This window comes from Cuculus canorus, chromosome 1 (assembly GCF_017976375.1).
Source record: "Cuculus canorus isolate bCucCan1 chromosome 1, bCucCan1.pri, whole genome shotgun sequence".
NCBI lineage: Eukaryota > Metazoa > Chordata > Aves > Cuculiformes > Cuculidae > Cuculus > Cuculus canorus.
Window position 1 is genome coordinate 86629611 of NC_071401.1, and position 21643 is coordinate 86651253.

The 21643-nt window shown below is 36.6% G+C and overlaps 1 protein-coding gene across 10 annotated transcripts in view; it reads right to left on the bottom strand.

The window, feature by feature from the left end:
- Nucleotides 1-21643, bottom strand: part of DMD (dystrophin) — a 1193355-nt gene that overhangs the window by 566702 nt on the left and 605010 nt on the right. For all 10 annotated transcript variants that reach the window (XM_054050408.1, XM_054050369.1, XM_054050393.1 and 7 more), the window contains one exon: nt 19214-19386. In XM_054050408.1, coding sequence (XP_053906383.1) covers nt 19214-19386 — 173 coding nt within the window. The remainder of the gene's footprint in view (nt 1-19213; nt 19387-21643) is intronic.

Consider the following 21643-nt stretch of genomic DNA (forward strand, 5'->3'; position numbering starts at 1 on the left):
CTCGATGAGGAAAACTGAGTTGCTGAGACTTTCAGATCGTGAAGTTGCAAACAATTTTAACTCAGAAACGGCACAAAAATAAGATTACCTCTATAGCCACTGTGACTGAGATTCATCTGATCACATGGACCTCAGTGTATCTCAGAAAGTCATCTGGTCATTTTAATCTTCCTTTATAGTCAATGTAGAGAACAGATAATATAAATATCTAAATTCCGATATTGACAGTATACTACAGGTATACTGAAGCCACAGGGGTACGTGTATTCACCAGTTCCCTTCACACGGAAAATGCTTTCAATCTTAGCAATATGCAAAACAAACATTCACATTTCTCCCTGTTCTCTGAACATGGTATAGAAAGGACAAAATGAATTCCATACATTCAATATTTTGCCTTGCCCAATATTTTTTTTGGTCAAAAGGAGTCCAAAGCCATATGAAAACAGGAAGTTGTAGTTGTGAGCTCTAACTAATGTTCAGCAGATACAACAGGAATTTGATAAACATTGATAAATAACTTGTTCCTCCTTCAAATGCTCATCCACGTAGGTACAATCACTTCATATATAAGTTAAAGTAAGACCACTCTCAAAACTGACAGCTCTGTAATGTGTACAGTTTTCAACCTCCCACTTAAGCTGACATCATTAAGATCCTCTAGCATTCTAAGTACTCTTGATTTATAGACTCCTAAGAAGTCACTCTGACACTGAATATACTCATTTCAGAAATCAGCTATTTTTCAATGCAGATGAAGGACCTCCAGTTGCCATACATGTACAGCACAATTTAGGGTTATTGTAACGTGCTGCCTTTGGAAATTGAAGAGGAACGCACAACATGATCTGAAAATCAAGTATGCTCATGCAAGATTTGGATACCAAAGGCCATTTGCCCACAGACTAGCCGAACACATTTCCAGGCAAGGAAGGACGTGTCTAGTTCTTTTTAACAATTTTTATTCACTCATAGTAAAGAAAGCAATTAGGAGAATATATGTGTATTTAGATTAGCAGTGTTAAAGTTAGTCATAACAGTATTATAAATTTGTTTACAGGTTCATCTAAAATTTGCATTGAGGTCTACTTAATAATAAAATGAATATGTTTCATTTTACTCTGATTTGAGCACAAGACCTTTTACGTCCTTGTACAATCACATGCAATTATGATGCAAAGAGCTATAGCAAGATTCCAGGCATAAAAAATTGTGAAGAAGAGGAAAAGGTGAGATTTCCAAGCAGTTAAAAATAATTTCTAGTTAGTAAGTCTCCCAGATGTAGATACTTTCAGTTAATACTTGTTAATTGAACTGTCAGGTATACTAAAACAGACTTCATAAAAACATCCATACTTTGTTATTGCTACTGTGATGTAACTTAATAAAACTTATTTTGCTTCTTTGTAGATAAATTAACCAAATAGAAATGCTGCATGAAGCTATACATAATCTTTGTAGTATGTATGTCCCTAAGTGAGGTTTTCATAATTCACATTCTGATGTTTTAGAGAGACTTACTTTGTTATAAAAATTCCCAACTATAAATCTTTTCAGTATTATATCACAGCACAAAGCTTTGGGTGTTTTACTAGCATAAAGAGTAGGGTGGCATGCTAGGGCTTCCCATGTTTTGAACTTGCAAATATTTCCATGTTAGGTGGCACATACTGAGTTTGGAGGTGTGTCTACCACTGTAAGAGTATTAGGGACTTTATCACCACTCTGTGGCACACCAAACCATTAATCAAGCACTATGGGAGATTAAGCGCAGGAACATTTATGGAATGATATACATTTGGACTATTTCTTTCTGCAGCTGCAGCTCCTGGGGGCTAGAGTTTGTTTTGTGCCATAAAAAAAAAAACTGAGAACACTTTCTACGAAAACTGTCCAGGATCCACAACAAGATTTTTAAACATTATGGAACACAAGCTTACGTTGAATTTAATCTGGATCTTTTAATTTGCCCTTAAAAAAAACAAGGAGCTTGGAATTTGAAAATAAATCTTCCCTTTAAGCCTGTACTTTTCCTTAAAACACAATAATTAGATAGCCTGGACTGCAGCAACATTCATTGTTTCATTAAATTTATAGAAAAGAAAATCTAAATAGTTAAGAATACTGAAGAAGGCTGAGAGTAACACATAAGGGAAGAAGTTATAGTATTTCTGCTGGAATAATAATATAAACTCTATTTCAGTACTGGTGCTATTTATTAGAAGGAAGTAATGTCTTCCATGATTATTAATATTTAGCACAATGAACAACTCACCTTTCACAGGGAAAAAAAAAAGTGGTGCTCTTAAGAGCAATAAGTTACAACTAAAAACTGTGGATTTACAACAGGGACTAAAGAGGCTTTAATTCTCCTGTCCTTATTAATCATATTTCCCACCTTACCCTGCATCTGGCATCTTGGGGATTTCCAGCCTAGCAACACTGTTTTCTCCAGCTCTTTAGATCTGCTTGCCAGACACATAATTTAGAAAGAAATGGCAGTCTAGGCAGGAGTCAGAAAGAGATGGCAGCATCTCCCTAAAAGAGATGGCAGCATCTCCCTAAACTCAACATCCCAAACCCATTTATGGCATATGACCTACCAGTGACTGCAAGAATATCATTACTGTTTCTAACACTCCTCGGGTAAACAACCAATAATTTCAAAATGTCATTAAATTTTGCTTAGAGTTTGCAGTTCTATGGTACAAACTTACTCATCAGTAGAAAACAGCACCGCAGTAGATTTTCACAAAAAGATCCTGATATTTCCCCTATTTGGTCTGCAGTGCTAAAGAAAGTCTTGAAAAATCTCTTCTTGCTCACCAGAGTAATCAGTTAACTGCAGTGGAAGCTCCTGCAATTGGTTCTCCACAGATACTTTATTCCCCTTCCTTCTGTAACTAGGAAACACAAAGCTACAGGCCCCCGAGGATAAAGTAGTGACAGCCAAATACCTCTTCTAAGCTACAGCAACTTCCCCTTTCCAGGAGGGGTGAGAGCTGTACCCATTCTATTTACAAAATGACAGTCAGCTTGATTTTTCCAAAAAGAAAGCCCTTGAAGTAGTTTTAAAAAAGGCTCCTGGTCCCCTGCCAGTTCTTGGGGATCAATATAGCTTTCTCCCATTCATATAATCCCTCCCAAATCATATGGGAAAAGACAAGCTAAATTGCTTAACAAAGGAAGAACACTTCTTTTTGATCAAGCGGTAGCAATCTATATTTTTAGTTCTCCAAGTCCTGATTATTTCTGGTTCAGTCCCAGGTAAATCTATTGGTTGTCATAGGCACGTTCCAGCATCAGCAAAGAACTGTTCCGATCCTAAAGGGGCTTCTGCAGTGAAGTATCTGTACAAAATGGACTGACATGATTATGGAAGTAGTGTATAAATGGAGAAGAAAGATACAGCTGAAGGTCAAATAAGTAAACAGAGATTTTAAGAAAATAGTGTTTAAAATTCAAAAGTTATGGCTATTACCTACTTAAAAGGAGTAGAGCAGGTATTTAGTTTGCTTGAAATTACGCAGAATGAAAAGGTGCTGTTCATTTGTAGACACACAAAAGAAAGGGAGCGAGATGAAAGGTAGAAGGAGTCCTATGGCTTCTTGTGCTAGCCAGGGAAAGGCTCAGTAAAACAAGCTGTAGAAGAATTAAATAATCTTTCTAATTTTGAATGTTTCCCCTAGGGAAAAGTCTACTTACCTATGCTTTGATTCTCTTACATGGCAAACATCTCAAGGCTCCACTTCAGGCAGGTTTACTAGATGGAATTACATCCTTGTATTACATAGTTCTGTAATTACTTTATTTTACTTACTATAAATATGTCTCCATAGAAAACTGGATGACAGAAGGAGCTGCATATTAGTAGAAACTACACAAACCACACCATTTACATTACTTACAATATCAAGAGTATCAAGATGAGAATCCCTAAAATAATATTTAATTCTAATTGTTAGATTCTTCAGTGTCACAAGTAAAATCTTCCTAACATCTTCTATGTAACTTTTGAGAATTCTTTGGTATCTTTTATTTTTTTTTTCCTATTAGCCATTTATTTCAAGAGGAATCTCCATCAAATAGTTTAGCTGTGTATGTGCCATATATATACACACACTTATCTGTGTATACATATATAAAGGCTTTATTTCAGGTTTTAATATATTTCAGTATATATTGGCATATACTGATGACTTCACTGTATAATTTAAATTTCAAAACATACTTCGAGTATGTAAATGCTGACTAGAGAAAATATTTAAATTCTAGGATTATCAATCACTGTAGCCAAGATTTCCTGTGCTTTTTACTACTAAGCATCAAAATCATTGATGCAATAAAAGCCCATGACTAAAATTCAGTCTTTCCATTCACAGTCTGTGTGTCACTCGTCACTCTGGATCAATAACCTTCCTTTTCTTTTTTTTTTTTTTTTTTTTTTAACTGAAATGGTACTTACGTGAAACCTAACTGCAAAAGATTTGTGCACATGGAGCGCAAAATTAAATCTGTTTACCACTGTTAAGGCTGAGGTGGCTGGGTGCTGGGTCCCATCCAGGGTGGACATATGCTGTGTAGCCTTCCACCTTTGATAGTCACACAGAAATAGTCCATCTGCAGTAGCTCTGCTGCTTGTCAGGCATTTGGCTAGATCAGGGGTAATGTATGAAGATTTGGGAAAGCTGTAAAAATTAAACCAAAACTACTTCACCTTTTCAAATCCACTTGTCTATTAATGGTCTTCATGGCTTTAATAGCTGAGGTCACATTCAAGCTTTGTCCTTCTCCATTAGTCACCAGATTCAGGGAGAAGCACCACAAACATTCACAGACCTCATCTTTCAAACACTCACCAAACCAAAAAAAAATAGTAAAACAAAGTTTCTAATGTGGCAGCTGAACTGGAACTGCAGGTCACACAGGCAGGTATCACAGCCTTACTGGCCCTGACTGGACTTACTGGCACCCACACCCCTTCCTATGAGCCCCACTCCAGACCATACAGAACTTAGAGCTATGGTATATTCAGCTTGTCTCCTGATAGGACCCCTTGTCTCCACCTGTGCTGTTGGCCTCATCTCCTGGATGAACTTTGGACCTATGTTGTAGCTTTGTTTCCAGTCCTGTCTCTAGCCTTGTCTCCTTTGGGTCTTGACTCGGCTCCCTGGGTGGACCCTGGTCCTGGTTGATTACTCTTTGCCTCAGCTGGGACTATCCATGGACCACAGTACCCACACACACCTCTGCCCACTTGGGTCAGATGCTGTGGTACTGTGCCCCAGGGCACTGCAGGTGCTGGGGTCACCGTGGCTCTTGGCTTGTCCTCTTTTGTGGAAGAGTCCTGCTCCTTCTGCCACCTGACACACAGGTCCTAATCTACAGCAATATTGTATAAATACTGATCAATTGTGCAATACAAAAAGTTTCATGACTATACACTGTTTTAGCACATCTGTTGCAATCAGGATTTTCTGTTGATATCATAAATATGGTATGTTATGTGTATAAATATACTGTAAACCTAAATCTACGAAGCTAGTACATTTATGAAGCTAGTTTACAAAAATAAACATTGGTCTGCTATGACAATCTGCTACTGTAGTTTTAAACTATACTGCACATTAAGTGATCTGCAGGAAAATATAGTGTTGGTCAACCCCATTGATGCAAGTCTTTAAATCTAAAAGGATGCCATTAACAACCTGTAGCACTAACAGTTTCACAAATAAGAAACAAGAGGCCAATATATTTCTGTTGTAGAGGACGAGGAGGTCCTCACGTGTCAAGGACAAGCTGAGAAAGACCCCTCTGCTCATTCTTTTGGCTTCTGAAGTCAGTAGTCTGAAAACTGTCAGTAGATCCTTGTTCTCATCTATCTCTTACGGGAAGATGAGTTGCACTTTGTACTTAGGCTAAAAAATCATGAGACTGGAGGTCACACTTAGCTCATTAGATGATTAGATGAATTTGTATATGTAGTCTCCTTTACAAATATTACTGGCAGCAGCAGAGAGAATACTGTTGGGCAGATTTAGAAATACCAAATGTCCAAAATAGCTGTGCATTAATGACAGTGGTGCATTGTTTACTCATCCTTCTCATTATTTAGGACCAAAGCAGAGTATAAGAAAGCTATGATGTTAGCTATTGCTGTTCTAAGGAATCTGGATTATTTTATTAGCTTGGCACTCTTCAAAAAAAATGCTAAGCAAACAACCTGCTGTCATGTAACCTAACTGGTGAGGAATATTCATTGCATCCCAGCATTTATATAGGTGGTGATACTGAAAAACAGCATATGAAAAAAAGGAAGTGAGAAAGGAGGAACAGAATGAACTTATCTACCTTGCTGTTTTTTTCAAGACAGAAATGTTGTTCTGAAATTATAAATAAAAGAGAGAAAAGATTTTACAGAGTTAAAACTGGGTTTTTTTTTTCCTTTAAAAATATTCTGATGTTTGAGAAGTTATTGTCTGGAAGAAAAGAAAATCTTGTATATTTATTTATATTAAAAAAACTTGTTTCAAGATATATCAAAGGAGTTGAGTGGCCCCTTGTGATCAGACACCTGGGGGAATTCCAGCTTGTCAGATTCCTCCAGTCTATATTCCAAGGTTATATTTAGGATCACCATGCTTCTGGAGTACTTCTTGGAAACAAGCTCTTCCCAGCCACAGGATGTGGAAGAAGACATTCGTTCATAGAATGCATAAATACTTGAGGAACTGACCAAATGATTGAGCAACAAAATAAGAAAGAAGAGATGCAGTTTAGCTGGCATTACTATTGTGCCAGAGGACTTAAAGGCAGTAAAGAGAATTGTTGGTCTGTTTAGTGCACTGCAGGGACAAAGACACTCTCGTGGTTATTAGAGGAATTTATTTCTAGGCTTGCAGGCTCCCACAGTGTCTACTAGAAGTATCAATTCAGAAATACAGCGACATTTGCTCCTTTCTGTTATTGGCAAACTACAGTGCTTGTCATTAATTGCCCTGACAAAATGAAAATGCAACTTTATTCTGTTAAGTATTTCTATGACTTCTGTTTTTTTCACTGATCTACGATGTTGTCAAGTGCTGTAAACACAGGCAAAGTACAGAGTTGTGTGTAGAGGAAAAGGAAAAAGAAGAAAAACATTAAAAGAATCATAATTAAAATGTATTTGAGCTTGGGGTATCTGCATAGGAGCTTTAAGCTTTCTGACTTAATTTTCTTGCTAGATTATATTAGAAAAAAATCACTTCTGAAAGTAATATTAGTTGTAAGGTGCTACCCAACCCTTCAACTATTTATAAGAATCAGAAATACTTTGTTCCACGATAAAAAAACCCCCTCAATGTAAATACATAATCTCACCATTTCTACACTGAAATCAGAGGGAAAACAGAAATAAGTCTGGAAGGATGGCAAAGCCTTACAAAGTCCAGAGAAAAAGATTACTGTAACAGTAGGTGTCTGCGCTACATTTTTGTTGTACATGAAGACTCCTGAATTTGAGAGGAAAGGAACAACTCAGTGATTCCACAGATTTACGTTTTATCTCGGTTTCCAGCTAGTCAGAGGGTATCTTGTATTCTGTCAGGAAGAGAAAATACACTGGGAAGATGGAAAAAGCAATTTTCGTGCTAGTTTGCTTTGCAGACCACTGAGAGCACTTTCACTGCAAAACTGCCCCCTAGTGGGGGTCCCACAATGGTCCTTCAGTGTTTTACACGGGGAGCAGCCGTTCTCCTGCAGTGCAGTCCTCTGCTGTGCCTAATCCTGCCTTAGAGACTGCCACTTCCCAGATACAACATGCAGAAAGCAGGGGGGGGATCAGAAAAAAACCCTCACCCTGTAACTGAAGACCGCAATCTTATCTAAAGCAGAAAATAATCCACAGCACATATAACCTGACAATACTTTCTCTGCTCATGAAAATAATTTCCAAACACTTTGGTATTTCACGCACCTGCTGCCGCAGTAACTCAGCCCCTCTGTGTGCTCATAAAGACAGTACTTGAAAGAAATGGAGGTCTTGTGGGCACAAGTCGGGGATGGAATTCAAGGTTCTCTTCTTGGAAAATCAGAATATTTGTATCTGATCTTAAAGAAGTGTTTGAATATCAGGGCTTATTTATAAAATTACAATAATAGATTTTTGTAGGATCTTGGCAGGTTTTTTTTTACCCAAACTTGCGAGGGTAACAAAATAAGATGCTAATAGAACAATATATGGAATTAATTTAAGAATGGTTTGTAAGACAGCTTCCTTTATTGCTTATGGTATCTTTGTATGTCACCATTAACCATATGACACCTGAGTAGAAATGTCTTGTGTTACACAGTCAGAAAACATTACTGAAGATTTTGTCAGAGAGCAGTAGTCAAGAGTGAATATCATGAGTCATGAAAGAGCAGTGTGCCTGGAGTGGCCCTACAATACCATGACTTAAAACTTGAATTGCGTAGTGCGTACCATTTAGGAAGACATAAGAGAGAGTAATCTTAGAAAAGGGCAGACTTTGGCCTTGAAATAACAAAATATTCAAAAATCATCTTGATGGCTTTTAGCAAACTGTTATTTAGCAAAAACTGCAAACAATTTTGATTTTTGATTAGTACTACTCAGAAAGAAATTGCAATAACTGTACTTTACATGCTACAATAGTATATACAGCCTATATTAAACACGGAAGTGTGTTAATTGATATTCCAAGAAAAAGGATTAATAGTTAAAACCTTTTTCCAGACTATACCCCTAAACTATTAATTTCCTGAGTTAATGAGTTCAGACTTTTTACTGTTTCAGAATGCAATGATAGTCCCAGAAGTTGAGATTTACTGTTTTTGTCAGCAGCCTATTTTCAGCTTTTTAAAAATCAAGGTGACAATTTTATCATAGAATCATTCATAGAGTCATAGAGTGATTTGGGTTGGAAAGGACCTTAGAGATCATGTAGTTTAAAGCCATCACCCCTTGCCCTATCACAACAGGCCCTGCTAATAAGTGTGTCCTCATCATTCTCACAGGTCCTTTTTATATATTGAAAGGTGGCAAAAAGATCTGGGAGCCTCCTCTTCTCTAGGCTGAACAAGCCTGATTCTCTCAGTCTGTCTTCACAGGAGAAGTACTCCAGCCCTCTGATCATCTTTCTGGTGCTTCCCTGGACTGACTTTAACAGATCCATGTAATTCTTATGTTGGGAGGGCCCAGATTTGCATGCTGTAGTCCTGGTAGGGTTTCATCAGAACAAAGTCGATGGGGAGAATCACCTCCCTCAGCCTGCTAGTCACTATTCTTTTGATGCAACCCAGGACACTGTTGGCTTTCTGGGATGCAAGCACATATTGCTGGGTCGTGTTGAGTTTCTCATCAACCAACACCCCAAATTCTTCTGTTCAGGGCTACTCTGAATTCATGATCCTCCCAGCCTTTATTTGTGCTTGGCATTGCCCCAACTCAAGTGCGTATTGAAAGCTTTAAAAGCACCTAAATTTTGGCATACAGTTCTGAGATAATGGATGAAATCTGTGACAGCTGCTGAATAAATACTAAATACACAAATCCCAGTCATTTGAATACTTAAAAATGTGCTGTTTTATTCTAAACAACTATTGAAAGTATGAGCATATGGCATTTTTTCTCTGAGAACAGAAACATAAGCGTTTCCTTCTTCAGGGAATATATGCCACAAATCGTTTTATGGCTGCCCAAAGACTATTTAGAATATTCTTTAGCTGTGTTTTCCTTATATTTTGCTTTTCATTAACTATACTATGAAACAAAACATACGAGTATTGATAGCTTATTGTGTTCTTTAATGTAGTCTCTCATTTTGATTGTAGAAAATTCAGTTTCATATTATCAAATCACTCTATAGTCCACATGAATTCTTTCTCAAAAGATAAAAGATTGTTGTGAGGTACTGACAAATGTACTCCAGGACCTGACACTCTTCTTATTTGTATTTCTGCATAGCAGGGAGAGAATTTCACTGAAAATAATATGGGAAAATAATATGGGAAAATAAGGCAGAAATTCAGTACAAGTAGTTAGAATCACTGTAAAAGACAAAAAGGTAACAGGGAAAATCTCCTCTTTTTGACCTGAAAGTAGAACAAGCCACTCCTTCCTTAAGTTGGTGTTAAACAACTGCATACACATATGTTTAACTTTAAGCCAATGAGGCAAATTTACACATATGATACATCTGGAGGTTTCAGTTCAAGCTCTCTCTAGTGCCAGTAGACTAAGAGCTCGGTTGCAGCTGAAGCACATTGTGTTCCTTGTGCATATCTTCAGAATTTGTTTAATCCAACAGGAATCCAGTTCAGCTGCTCCAAAAGTCCTTCTTAGCATGAATTAAATCGTGGTGGGGACAATCAGATCAGTTTCAAAAGTTCTCTCTGACCTGAACTAAAGAAGTAATCCACCAAATGCACCACTTTAAGACCTCCTACTGCCCAGGAAGATCTTCCTAGTAGTGAATGCTCTTAAGCATTATATCTTAAGACTAAGCTCTCAAAACTAGTCATAGAGCTAAGCTTTATAGCACCCAAGTCCTATGCATATATATGTTTTAACCTGAAACCACTGTACTTCCAGTTCCAGTTTGGCAAAATACAGTGCTGCATCTGTCAACAAAATCTGGAACATGAACTTTATAAAGATGAACAGTTTTCTTTACCCTTTCTGTCACAAAATGTTTCCAAATATGTCTCCAATGTCTCTCAACCTGAGATGGCAAAAGTTCTAAAACTAAGTGATTAAAAGCAATTTCATACATGCATGCTATTATAAACACAGAGATATGTGTACAGTGGATTCAGTTCATAGCAATATGCATTATACTTAGGAAGGGAAATTTATGGCTAAGAAAAGCAGTTCTGTAGCCAGACATAAGCACCTTACAGTAACAGCTAACGAAAAAGGTAGAATGGGGTCCTTTCTTGAACATTGACGAAAGAAAATCAAACAGTATTGCATTTAGAATTTTATTAACTAGAGCTGACAGTAAAGAATTTGCATGTTAAAGAAAATGTTTGCATGTTAAATAAAATGATGAAGAATAGGAAGACTGAGAAAACGTTTCTGAAAACCTGCATAGTTAGAATTTACATTTACGGTTCTTAGGCTGTTAAGAAGCAGGTGCTTGCTTGTCTGAAGCACTTTTAAAATCTTTAAAAGATGAAGAAATCCAGTCTTTGGGAAATAAGATGGGCAGATACCCGAGGACCACAGAACAATAACTTCTGATTATTAACATATTCTAGAAGTCTATAGCAAGCTGGTTCTAGACAGAGACTGCAGGAAATCTTACTGATGAATAAATGAGACTTCATATGTCTTAAGAGGGGCATACTTGCCCCAAATTCCTTGCAGAATTTTCCACTGGATGCAGTACCTCCTACCATGTTAAATAAGCATGATGTACTTTTTCCATGTGTATGACATCAGAGTTACATAATAATAAATATTTTAAAAATTTGAAAAAGACAATGAGCCTCCAGGAAGGAGAAATACTAGCAGGGTCTCCTCTGTTCCTAGGATGAAACATGCCTGATCTATGTGATTGTTTGCTACTATAAACCACTAAGTTTTGTGGATGATGGAGAACAGTGGATATAATTTACTTTGTAATAAGGTTTTCAACACTGCTATGCAGAGGAATTTTGTATACTGTTTGGAATGCTACACTACAGTTTGGATGGGTGGACAACCAAATGGGTAGAGTTGGTTGGACTGTTAATGGGTTGTACTCTACCAGGTCGTCAGAAAAAAGTGGAGTATCAGAGGTGCCCATCACCAATGACCACAAAGACATAATAGAGTGCACCTTCATCAGAAAGATCGTATCCACATCATAGAATCATAGAATGGTTTGGATTGAAAGGGACTTCCAAAGATCACCTACTCTAACCCCCAAGTACTGGGGGTCACAGAACTGGATGCAGTAATACAGGTGAAGTCTCACCAGAGCAGAGTAGAGGGGGAGAATCACCTCCCTCAACGTCCTTCTCCACAGGGCTGCTCTCAAGCCATTCATCACTCATCAGGGTGAAATCAGGGGTGAAAAAGTCAACATGCTTAAGTATGGAGCTGTCATTCAGAAGGAACTAGACAGGCTTGGGAGGCAAGCCAACAGGAACCTTGAAACTCACCAAGGACGAATGCGAAGTCCAGTATCTAGGAAGGAAGAACCCTTTGCAACAATACAGTTTGGGAACCAGTTGGTGGTCTTGTGGGCAGCAAGCAGGACATGAACCAGCAGTGTGCCTTGCCAGCAAAGATGACCAAGTATATCCTGGGATGCATTAGCAGCAGCACAGTCAGAAGGTTAAGGGAAAGTATCACCCCTCTTCACTCAGTACACACTCTAGAACACTGTGTCTCGTTTTAGGCCTGACAATATAAGACCTTAAAAACGTGGAGTGTATTCAGCAGGGCATCACCAAGTCAGGGAACTGAAGCCCTTATTCTGTGAGGAGAGGCTGAGGGAACTGGGCAGAGAGATGGCTTCCATGAATCCAGCAGCAGCCTTCCAGTACCTGGTCATTAGGAAGACACAGCGGAGGTCTTCTCAGGGGTGCATGGTGGGAGAATGAAAGACAAAAAGCATAAAGGGAAATGGAAGGTTCAGACTAGATATAGGGAAAATAAAAATCAGTATGAGGACAGTCAATACGTGGAACAAGTTTCCAAGAGGTTTTACAGTCTCCGTTATTGAAAGTGTTTAAGACCTGCCTGGCTAAATCTTTGAGCAACTTGGTCGACTAATGCTGACGTTGCTCTGTGCAGATGTTAGACTGGGGAAGTTCCTGAGGTCCTTTCCAAATTGAATTATTCTCTTATTCTATGACATTACTTAAGAAAATGAAAATCTCCTATAAGTCACCATAGCTAGATCTTACATAACACTTTGACCAGGAGCTCAGGACAGACAGAAAACTAAAGAACACAGAGATAAATTCCTAAATGGGATTCTAGTGACATTCTTCACAACTAACAGGCTAAGCAAAGAAAAGATATATTTTCATTCTATTTTTAAACTAAGGGAATGAGACTTCAATGATTGTCCATCACTCATTTCCAACAACAGATTTTCTAGCTCCTTTGAGCCAATTTCAACCAAATCTGACAGGGAAGTATCAGGCCGAAACGTAATTGTGTGGTATGATTTTGGAAGCTTGGTTGCTTGAGAGAACATCATATTTGTTTTGCCACTCCAGGAAGACAAGCAGAGGTTTGCTCTGGTCCACTCTGTTTGGCAGCAGTATTCCAGCCAGCCAGATGTCTGGACACAGATCCAGAATATAGGTATGCTCTGCATGCTGTGGGACGCATATGTGAATTTTTGTTATTGTTTTCAAACTTCGGCACCTCACTTCTTTTTAGTTTTGTTCCTGTCATACAAGACTTGTGGACAGTAAGAATAAATCAGATCATCTGTGCAGAACTGAAGCTACACAATCTTACAGCATTATCCTCGTGTTACCCTAATAGATAGAGAGCTGCCTCAAGGTCTTAATGAAGTTATAACTACACTCAATTTTCCTGAGTGATATCAGGCATAATGATATAGCAGAACAGCAAAATAATTGTCCTTATTTTATTTCCTTGTAAATTCCTAAAGAATGTTTTCAACCTCATGCTATGAATTAATCCCTCTTTTACTGGAAAAGCAACTGGACACTTAAGATAATTACCAATCAGATGAAATATCTTAAAATGGAAGCCTAATCTAAAAGAAAATTATATATTCCAGGAAGCAACAACGAATATCACATCAGAAATAACTATTTGCATAGTCCTCCCAAAATAACAATAAACAGAAAACAGGCATTTTGCTTACTTTTTCAGAAAGTATCCGGAATGCTCTGCTTCAATTTAAGATGAAAATTTATTTTCTATGTTAAATAAAACAATATTTGTGGTTCTCCAGACAAATAAATACAAGATCAAATTAATCTCAAGGTTATAGATTACAACATTTTCTGGAACAGCAATTACTCTAGCAATGTGCAGTGTAACTACTGCTCTAAGAATAAGCCAATGCTAGCAGGTTTTTTAAGGTTCATTCCCATAATATTCTGGATTAAAACCAAGAGTATTGACTGCTTTTTGACCAAATCACCTCAAACACTGGCTTTTCCTTCAAGAAAGGAAATCTGAAAACTGACCAACTCTACTGATTGCTGAAGGTCACCATGACAGAAGACTGAACTTTCTAAGTCCCAAACTATTATTACCAAAAACTTGTTGCTTTCTACTATAAACTTAAAGCGTCTTCTTTGTCTCTTTGGCACATGGAGTATATATAAAACATTTAGTAAAAGAAAAAAAAAGTTAATTCAAAATAACTTGGAGGAAGAAAGAGAAAATCTTATTTATTGGATGATACCTACAAAATGAACACAGACGAAAAACAACAGTGATGAAAATGGTATAAACCAGAAAATTTTAACTTAAGACTTTAGCCTAGCCACAGACATTGAAAGACTAGGGTCCCTCAGCTGTCAAAAAATGCTCTCTTACAAGGTACTTAAAGGAAGTTGTACACTGCACCACAGCAACTAGAGAGCAGCGATTCCTTAAAAAACATCAATGGAATTCTGCAAAGAGCTCACCTCTGTACATCCATTACATTGGACCTAATGGATGTTCCTGCAGCACCATCTTTCATTCTGTGCAGAGATGAGCCAGTTAAATATTCACCCAAACAAAAAATTCTTGCACAGCACAATGTAATGGTTCAATACCAACAAAGAAAACATAACTTAATTGTCAACATTTAGAAAAAGTAATAGACGTCATCACAAATAAAGTTTCAGACCTGAGGATGTCCTGCAAGTCTCTTAGGCCATGCCTAGATAGATGAATGAAGCTAAGCGTGAATGAGCTCTGCTAGTGTTCCAAAATGGTTGGATACAAATGAGGACTATCTGTGAAATTACATGGGTGTCCTAACATACCATTGTCCCTAAAGCAAGTATATCCTGCATCTCAGCTGGTTTCATATTTTACGATATTCACCGCAAGGTCATATTATTTTCTATATATGACATAAAGGTCCAAGACGGTTAATCTCCAGACATCTCAGAATCTATTTGCTTCTGCCCATATTTCTTTTCATACATGTTCACATTCCCATAGTTCTACAGCCTACTTGTTCAAGACTAAGCTATAACATTTCCCAGACATTTCAGTGAAATTCTTTTAGTTTGCACAGTGGAAAAAGCCTTTACAATAATTCTTGTATAAATGTAACACATTTTCCTCACTGAGTGTTTTACAGTAAAGTTATGCTAAGTTATGCTAATTGTCAGGCTTGGGAGTTGGTGATTTAAAAGATTCTTTTTCAGCTGAAACACTTTCACAGTACAAACACATGCTATTTGGGATGAGATAATCAGATCTACTTATTAAAAGAAATTTGAATTAGTTGTTTTCACCTTATTTTAGTATACAGACACCTTCAATTCCCATATCAAGAATTGTCTGTGCTAAGCTCTAAAACTAGCTGTATGACAGTGATTTAACAAACATGATTCTCTTCCCAAAAGCTACAGTATTATTTCTTATCCTGCCTCAAGTTTGCTATTCAAAATTTAACAAAGAATTTTAAATTTCACTTGTAGCTATTCCACTCAGAAGAGATTCTAACACATAGTGCCCTATGAAAAGTGTTGTTTTAATGGCCGTGTATAAGGCAAAAATATTTTCCAGGTTATGCTGTAAATTAAGTCCTTCTAGTTGTAAACCAGGGAACAGAAATATTGCCATACATTTAGAATTTCTTCAGATTATAAATATTGACAGAAAGCCTTTTCTAGATTGTCCATAATAAAAGCATTTATACATTACATTACATCTGTTTGTTATACATTATTTTATACCTATTAGCAAGCAATAAAGGAACCAATGAAACTGCCCAATTTTTAACTTGATGGTGTGATATTATGGGGGCAAATGAAGTGGCAAATCAGGTGCAAGAATTTGATTATAAGACAACTTCCAGAGAGAGTATTTCTATACAGATAAGTATAAGATAAGTAAGATATGGAAATAAATTAACAGCTCATCTTGGCTATGAGTCAAGTATCATAAGCTGTGTCCATTCTGCCCTTTTCAAAATCTAGGTGAACAATTTGAGGTGCTGTGAAAGAAAGAAAGGAAAAAAAAAAGCCTGCATGTAACTAAGGCCTGGTAGCTATTTTGAGATTAACATTAGAAAGGAAACAATTTCCTTCTCTCCTTGAGGATGAAATAATCTGTTCTAATTTTCACTCTCATCTTGAATCCTGTGCCAAAGGTAAGCCTAGTACAAGACTGGCAAGCTCAACAGAAGTATGTGAGTGGATACTCTTAGATGAGGGAGCAGCCACTATTTCTCCCTTTCTCCCAAAATACAGTAAAATTAAAGTATTTTGCTTTTAAATTCTTTTGAGTATTTTTTCTATTTTTTCTGCCTTGTGATTTTTTTTTTTAACATTCTCTGAGTGATTTGCAATTGCTATAGAAATATTTAAAATTAATGTATTGCTCGTCTATTCTGGAAAAGTTTCTTGCACTTGATTGATTCAGTGACTTCTGGCAGTGTTAGAAAAGAATACTTTTATGAAGTGCATCTTCTTCACAAAAGCAAGACTGAGGCATTAATATCCTGAGAAAACAATATCCTGACAAGAGAAACAAGGTCTTCCTCAAGTGCCAAGTTGATAAGATGAACAGTTATACAAAGACAATAAGTAAAAAATCTATTATTTCTATTATCTATTGAATAACTCTTTCTCAACTATAGTATGTGTATATATCGTATTAAAGATATGTAGGGACCTAGTGTTGCTGCAAAGAAGGAAGACCATTGTTAAATTCTGATACGAGGACAGAAAACCTATGGTATCTGAATGTTTATTCTTAATGGCACCGTAACATAACTCTATCTTACAATGACCAAGATTCTATTATCTTAATGTGAATATTGGAAAAGATAACATAGAAATTTAGTATCATGAGAGCAAAGGCTGAAGTTATAAATGAAATTATAAATTGCTCCTTAGCTCGCAAAAGACAAATCATGTCACTGCTGCTCCTTCCTGGAGTTTGCTGTGCACTCAGAAAACTAAAACCAAAGAAACAAATTTTACTTGCTATAAGATGGTGTGACCCCCATATATCTGTTGGAAACATAACCAATTACCATGTTCTCAAATTAATTTGTAGAGAAAAGAAATTCACTCCTGTTAAAGAATGCTAGATTACAGCTTTACTTAAAAATTAGTTGAAGAGTAGTGTTTCAATGAGTTTGTGAAGAGCAAAAGTTTGCATTCATCCTAGGTTTCTAGTACAACTGAAGGAGAATGCTAGGATTATCACAGCATTTTTGCTTACACTTTTTTAGTGAAATATTGACTGCTTTTTACAGTAAGTACAGCATGAATGCATATTCAAATACAGGAAATAGGCTAAAGTGACAAAATAAAACAATAAGGTTTTCAAATATTGTAGAGCTGGACTTGTAATGCCATTTGAGTATTTAGAGTTTCAATGAATTTCTGTCAAACTGGCACATGCTCTGCTGTAAGACAAATACATTTCAATTTCTAATTAAAGGAACTCACTATAAAGTTAATTACAAAATATCTAGATATGAATCAGGAATTCCAGGAAATCTGTTTCATACTAAAGAATTCAACGTGAATGTTTCTATTGATTTCTATGAGATTTAGAGTAAGCTTTCTACTAGTAAGTACAGGGATAAGGGAAGTTTGTTCTTCCATCTGTCATAGTGATAGTTGACTTTGCATTTACGTAAATAATAATTTCCATGTTATTAGAGTCCTTTGATTTCCTAAAACCAGTATTCAGAAATGAACATGGTACAGTACGTTTCTGTAACCTTTCAAATATGGAATACTCACATTCACTTAGATACACTCCCTTGAAATCAAGACAGAGCTCCAATAATAATTCCGAAACTATCCTGAAACATCACCATCAATAATATAGCTCAAAAAGAGAGTTTCATCCATGTCTCAAGGGCAACTTACACTGATATTTTTCACCCCTCGTGGATACAATATGCTAGAGGCAAATTGCAATAGGCCATCTTGTCTTCCTTCATCTCCTCCCTACCATTCGTGTGCAGTCCAAATGCACTGCACAAAACTGCAGAAGCTATACAGATCAGCAGAGTGTTCAAAAGAAAATACTGAAAGAGTGACACAGTAAGACTGACACCACAAAAAAAAGATTTAAAAGGAAAAGAAAGGCTTGCAATTCCAGACAGAAGTCAAGCTTATCCTCACCTTGAGTTGACGGTCACCATACTAAAAGAGGATGACTCCCCCAGGCAAATGCCTGCTGCAGTGTAACCATACTTTAGACTTCTCTAGTGCCTTTAGGCTAATATCTCTTTCTACTAGGCAATGTAATAATTATTTAGACATTAAGTTATTTTTTTCAGAACAATGATATAGATTTTAAGAACAGTTTCCGAGATAAGAGATATTTGTAAACATAAGTGTAGTGTAAAAAGAGATAGTCTAGCAAATTTCAATCTGTTGTCTTTTAGGCTTACATATGAAATGAAACTTTTTATGTCAAGTTTTCAGCATTGTCTAAAGATCTAATTCTGTAAAATTCCTATGACTGGACAATTTTAATGACTGGGACTAGTCTTATATGTAAGGATTTTCAGTATGAGATAGCTTATATTCTCAGAACGATTGTCAAGGACTTTGTGATAACTCAATAAATGCTTGAAACTGACTTTGTTTAATGAAAATATATTCATTAACTCTTAAATATCTCATACTGAAATAAAAAGTATATAATATAAATCATAGAAATTTCAGGAATTGCTGAATTTAAAAGGGATTTTATTCTAATGCACCCATCACAGATTTTTAAATCAAAATTATAAGTACACAGACTAAATGCCTAATTCTGTCTCAGGGTAAAGGTATGTCATTTATAATGACATTGTATGCATTATCATGCCAGATTTGGGTCTGATAGTTGGTCAAAATATTTTCAATTTTACAAAAATGTTCATAAAATAGCTTATAATTCCCTACAAATATTTCATGTTTCATTACAAGAAAGTGTAGTTTGTGACTTTATAAGGCATTTCCATGAAAAGAAGACTAGGAAACAGTCACCAAGAGTAAGCCAAATACTAATGAATGCCATTAGAAATAACAGTTTTTAAAAGTTACTTACGCCTGTCGGTCCCTGTACATCTTGTTAACTTTCTCCCATTGGAAATTAAGCTGAGTCAGCTTTTCTTGTATACTTGCCGCTTCCTTTGGTATAGCGCTTTGCAAAGCTGATATCTTCTTGTTGTGAATAATGTCTATATCACCCGTCAGTCTCCCCAGGCTATCTTTAATGCTCTGTAATATCAAGATTTTAGAAAATAAAAATAAAATGTTTTTATAAATAATAATAAAAAAAAGTTCTTAAGCAAATGAAAGAGGGGGTAAGTGCTAATTAAATAGAACAGACTAGAATAGACTCTTTCAGTTTTAAGGGACTTACAGTGATAATCTAGTCCCAGCCAAATGATTGTCAATCAAGTTAACCACGTTATAAAGGGCATTGTAAAAATGCCCCTTAAACACTGACAGACATAGAGCACTGACTACCTCTGTTACAGGATTTGACAACCTTCTCAGTAAAGAATGCTTCTTAATGTCTAGTCTGAACCGTCCCTGGCTCAGCTCTGAACCATTCCCACACTTCCTACCACTAGATACCAAGGAGATCGGCACCTCCCTCTCCTCTTCCCCTCCTCAAGAAGCTGTAGAGAGCAATGAGGTCACCCCTCAGCATCCCATTCTCCAAACTAGACAAGGGGAATGTCCTTAGCTGCTCCTCACAGGACTTTCCTTCAAGCCCTTTTACTACATTTGCTGTGCTCCTCTGGATGTATTCATGGACTTTCATATCCTCCTTAAATTGTGGGGCCTGCAACAGCACACAGTACTCCAAGTGAGGCTGCAACAATGCTGAATACAGTGGGATAATCCCCTCTTCTGACCAGCTGGTTATGCTGTGTTTGCTGCCCCCAGGGTGCACTGCTGATTCCTATTGAGCTGCTGCCAACCAGCACCCCCAGATCGCTTTCTGTGGGACTACTCTCCAGCCACTCCTTTCCCAGTTTATACTTGTGCTTGGCATTACTCCATCTTAGGTGCACAATTTGGCTTTTAAACTTGTTAAGTTTCATCCCATTAATAGTGTAATTAATACACATTAATAGTGTAATTCTACACTAAATCATCCCATTAATAGTGTAATTCTCCAATCAATCCAGATCCATCTGACTCTCCTGTCCCCCAAGACATTCAATGGTAGCTTTGACATAGTAATATCCAGGTAATAATGACTGAATATCCCTCCTTTCTTTGAAAACTTAATAAACTCTGACTGAGAAAGATGATGGCTGAAGGGGAAGCAAAGCACTATTGACTTCATTCACTCATTAATTCCTCTATGCCAAGATTACATTTGTTTTAAACTGATGTCTTAAGAAAGCAGAAAAAAGTCCCATTTTACAGACTTATGCTTAAATGCTCTTTAATTATTTTGCTGTCTATACATCTCTTTTATGATTGCTACAGCAGATATTAAACAGTTATTGAAGAAACAGTACAAACCCCAACAACATATCAGATATCACTGGTTTTGCCTTTTGGTGGATATTCACAGCTCAAAATCTACTATTCAGCAAGTAGTCTGTTCATTGTTGTTTCAGAGAAAGACAAAACACTTCATAGTACACCTACCTAACTGCACAATGTCATGCATTGGAAGACCAAAAGGAAGAAAAACTGAATTTACTCTGGACTTTTAACACTTTTAAAAATGTGTGAAAGCATTTAAAGCTTCATACATTGTCAATGACCATTAATTATCCATTTAGCAATCCATTCAGTTCCATGACTGAATTATACAGGTTTTCTTTTTATCTCTGTAAAGCAATATATAAATATGCTGTTTATTTATTTCTGTGAACTAGGTAGTATTCAACCTCTCTCTTTCTACTATTTTTTTTAGAATCATTTGAGTAACTGAATTTGATAGAAAACCCGATGCTTAGGAAAGTCATTGTCATAGACTGTGTGCTGACTTAAGGATAAAAGCATGAAATGTAATAAAAAGTAATTAACAAAGACTTCCTCCTTTTGAGTCAAGACTGATGTAATGAATTCCTCAAGCATAGCACTTCTTTCATTTCAGTCTACTATCAAACAGGCATAATTTACTATTTCTGTGATTTCTTTTCTCTTTACCAGAAAGACAACATTAATATCTTTTTGAATCCACCAAAACCCATGAATTACATAAACTTACGTTTTAGCTCCACATTATGAATATCAAAACCAGAGGAAAAAAAAATGCACATTTTAGGGGAAAAGTATGCCTTTTATGCAACTAATTTATAAAGCTGTCATTTCTTTATAGTCCTAGTAACATACATCATATGTAGCGTTACCAGAGAGGAAACATAAGCAAAATGAATGTTTCTGAAATGCACTTAATCATTACTTCTTTACATTTTAATTTCCTTTTCTTGTAGGTGGCCTTTTCCAGCCTCAGTGCTGTTCTGGGGATTTTATTTTCCCTCTTTGTGGTATTTGTGCTTGA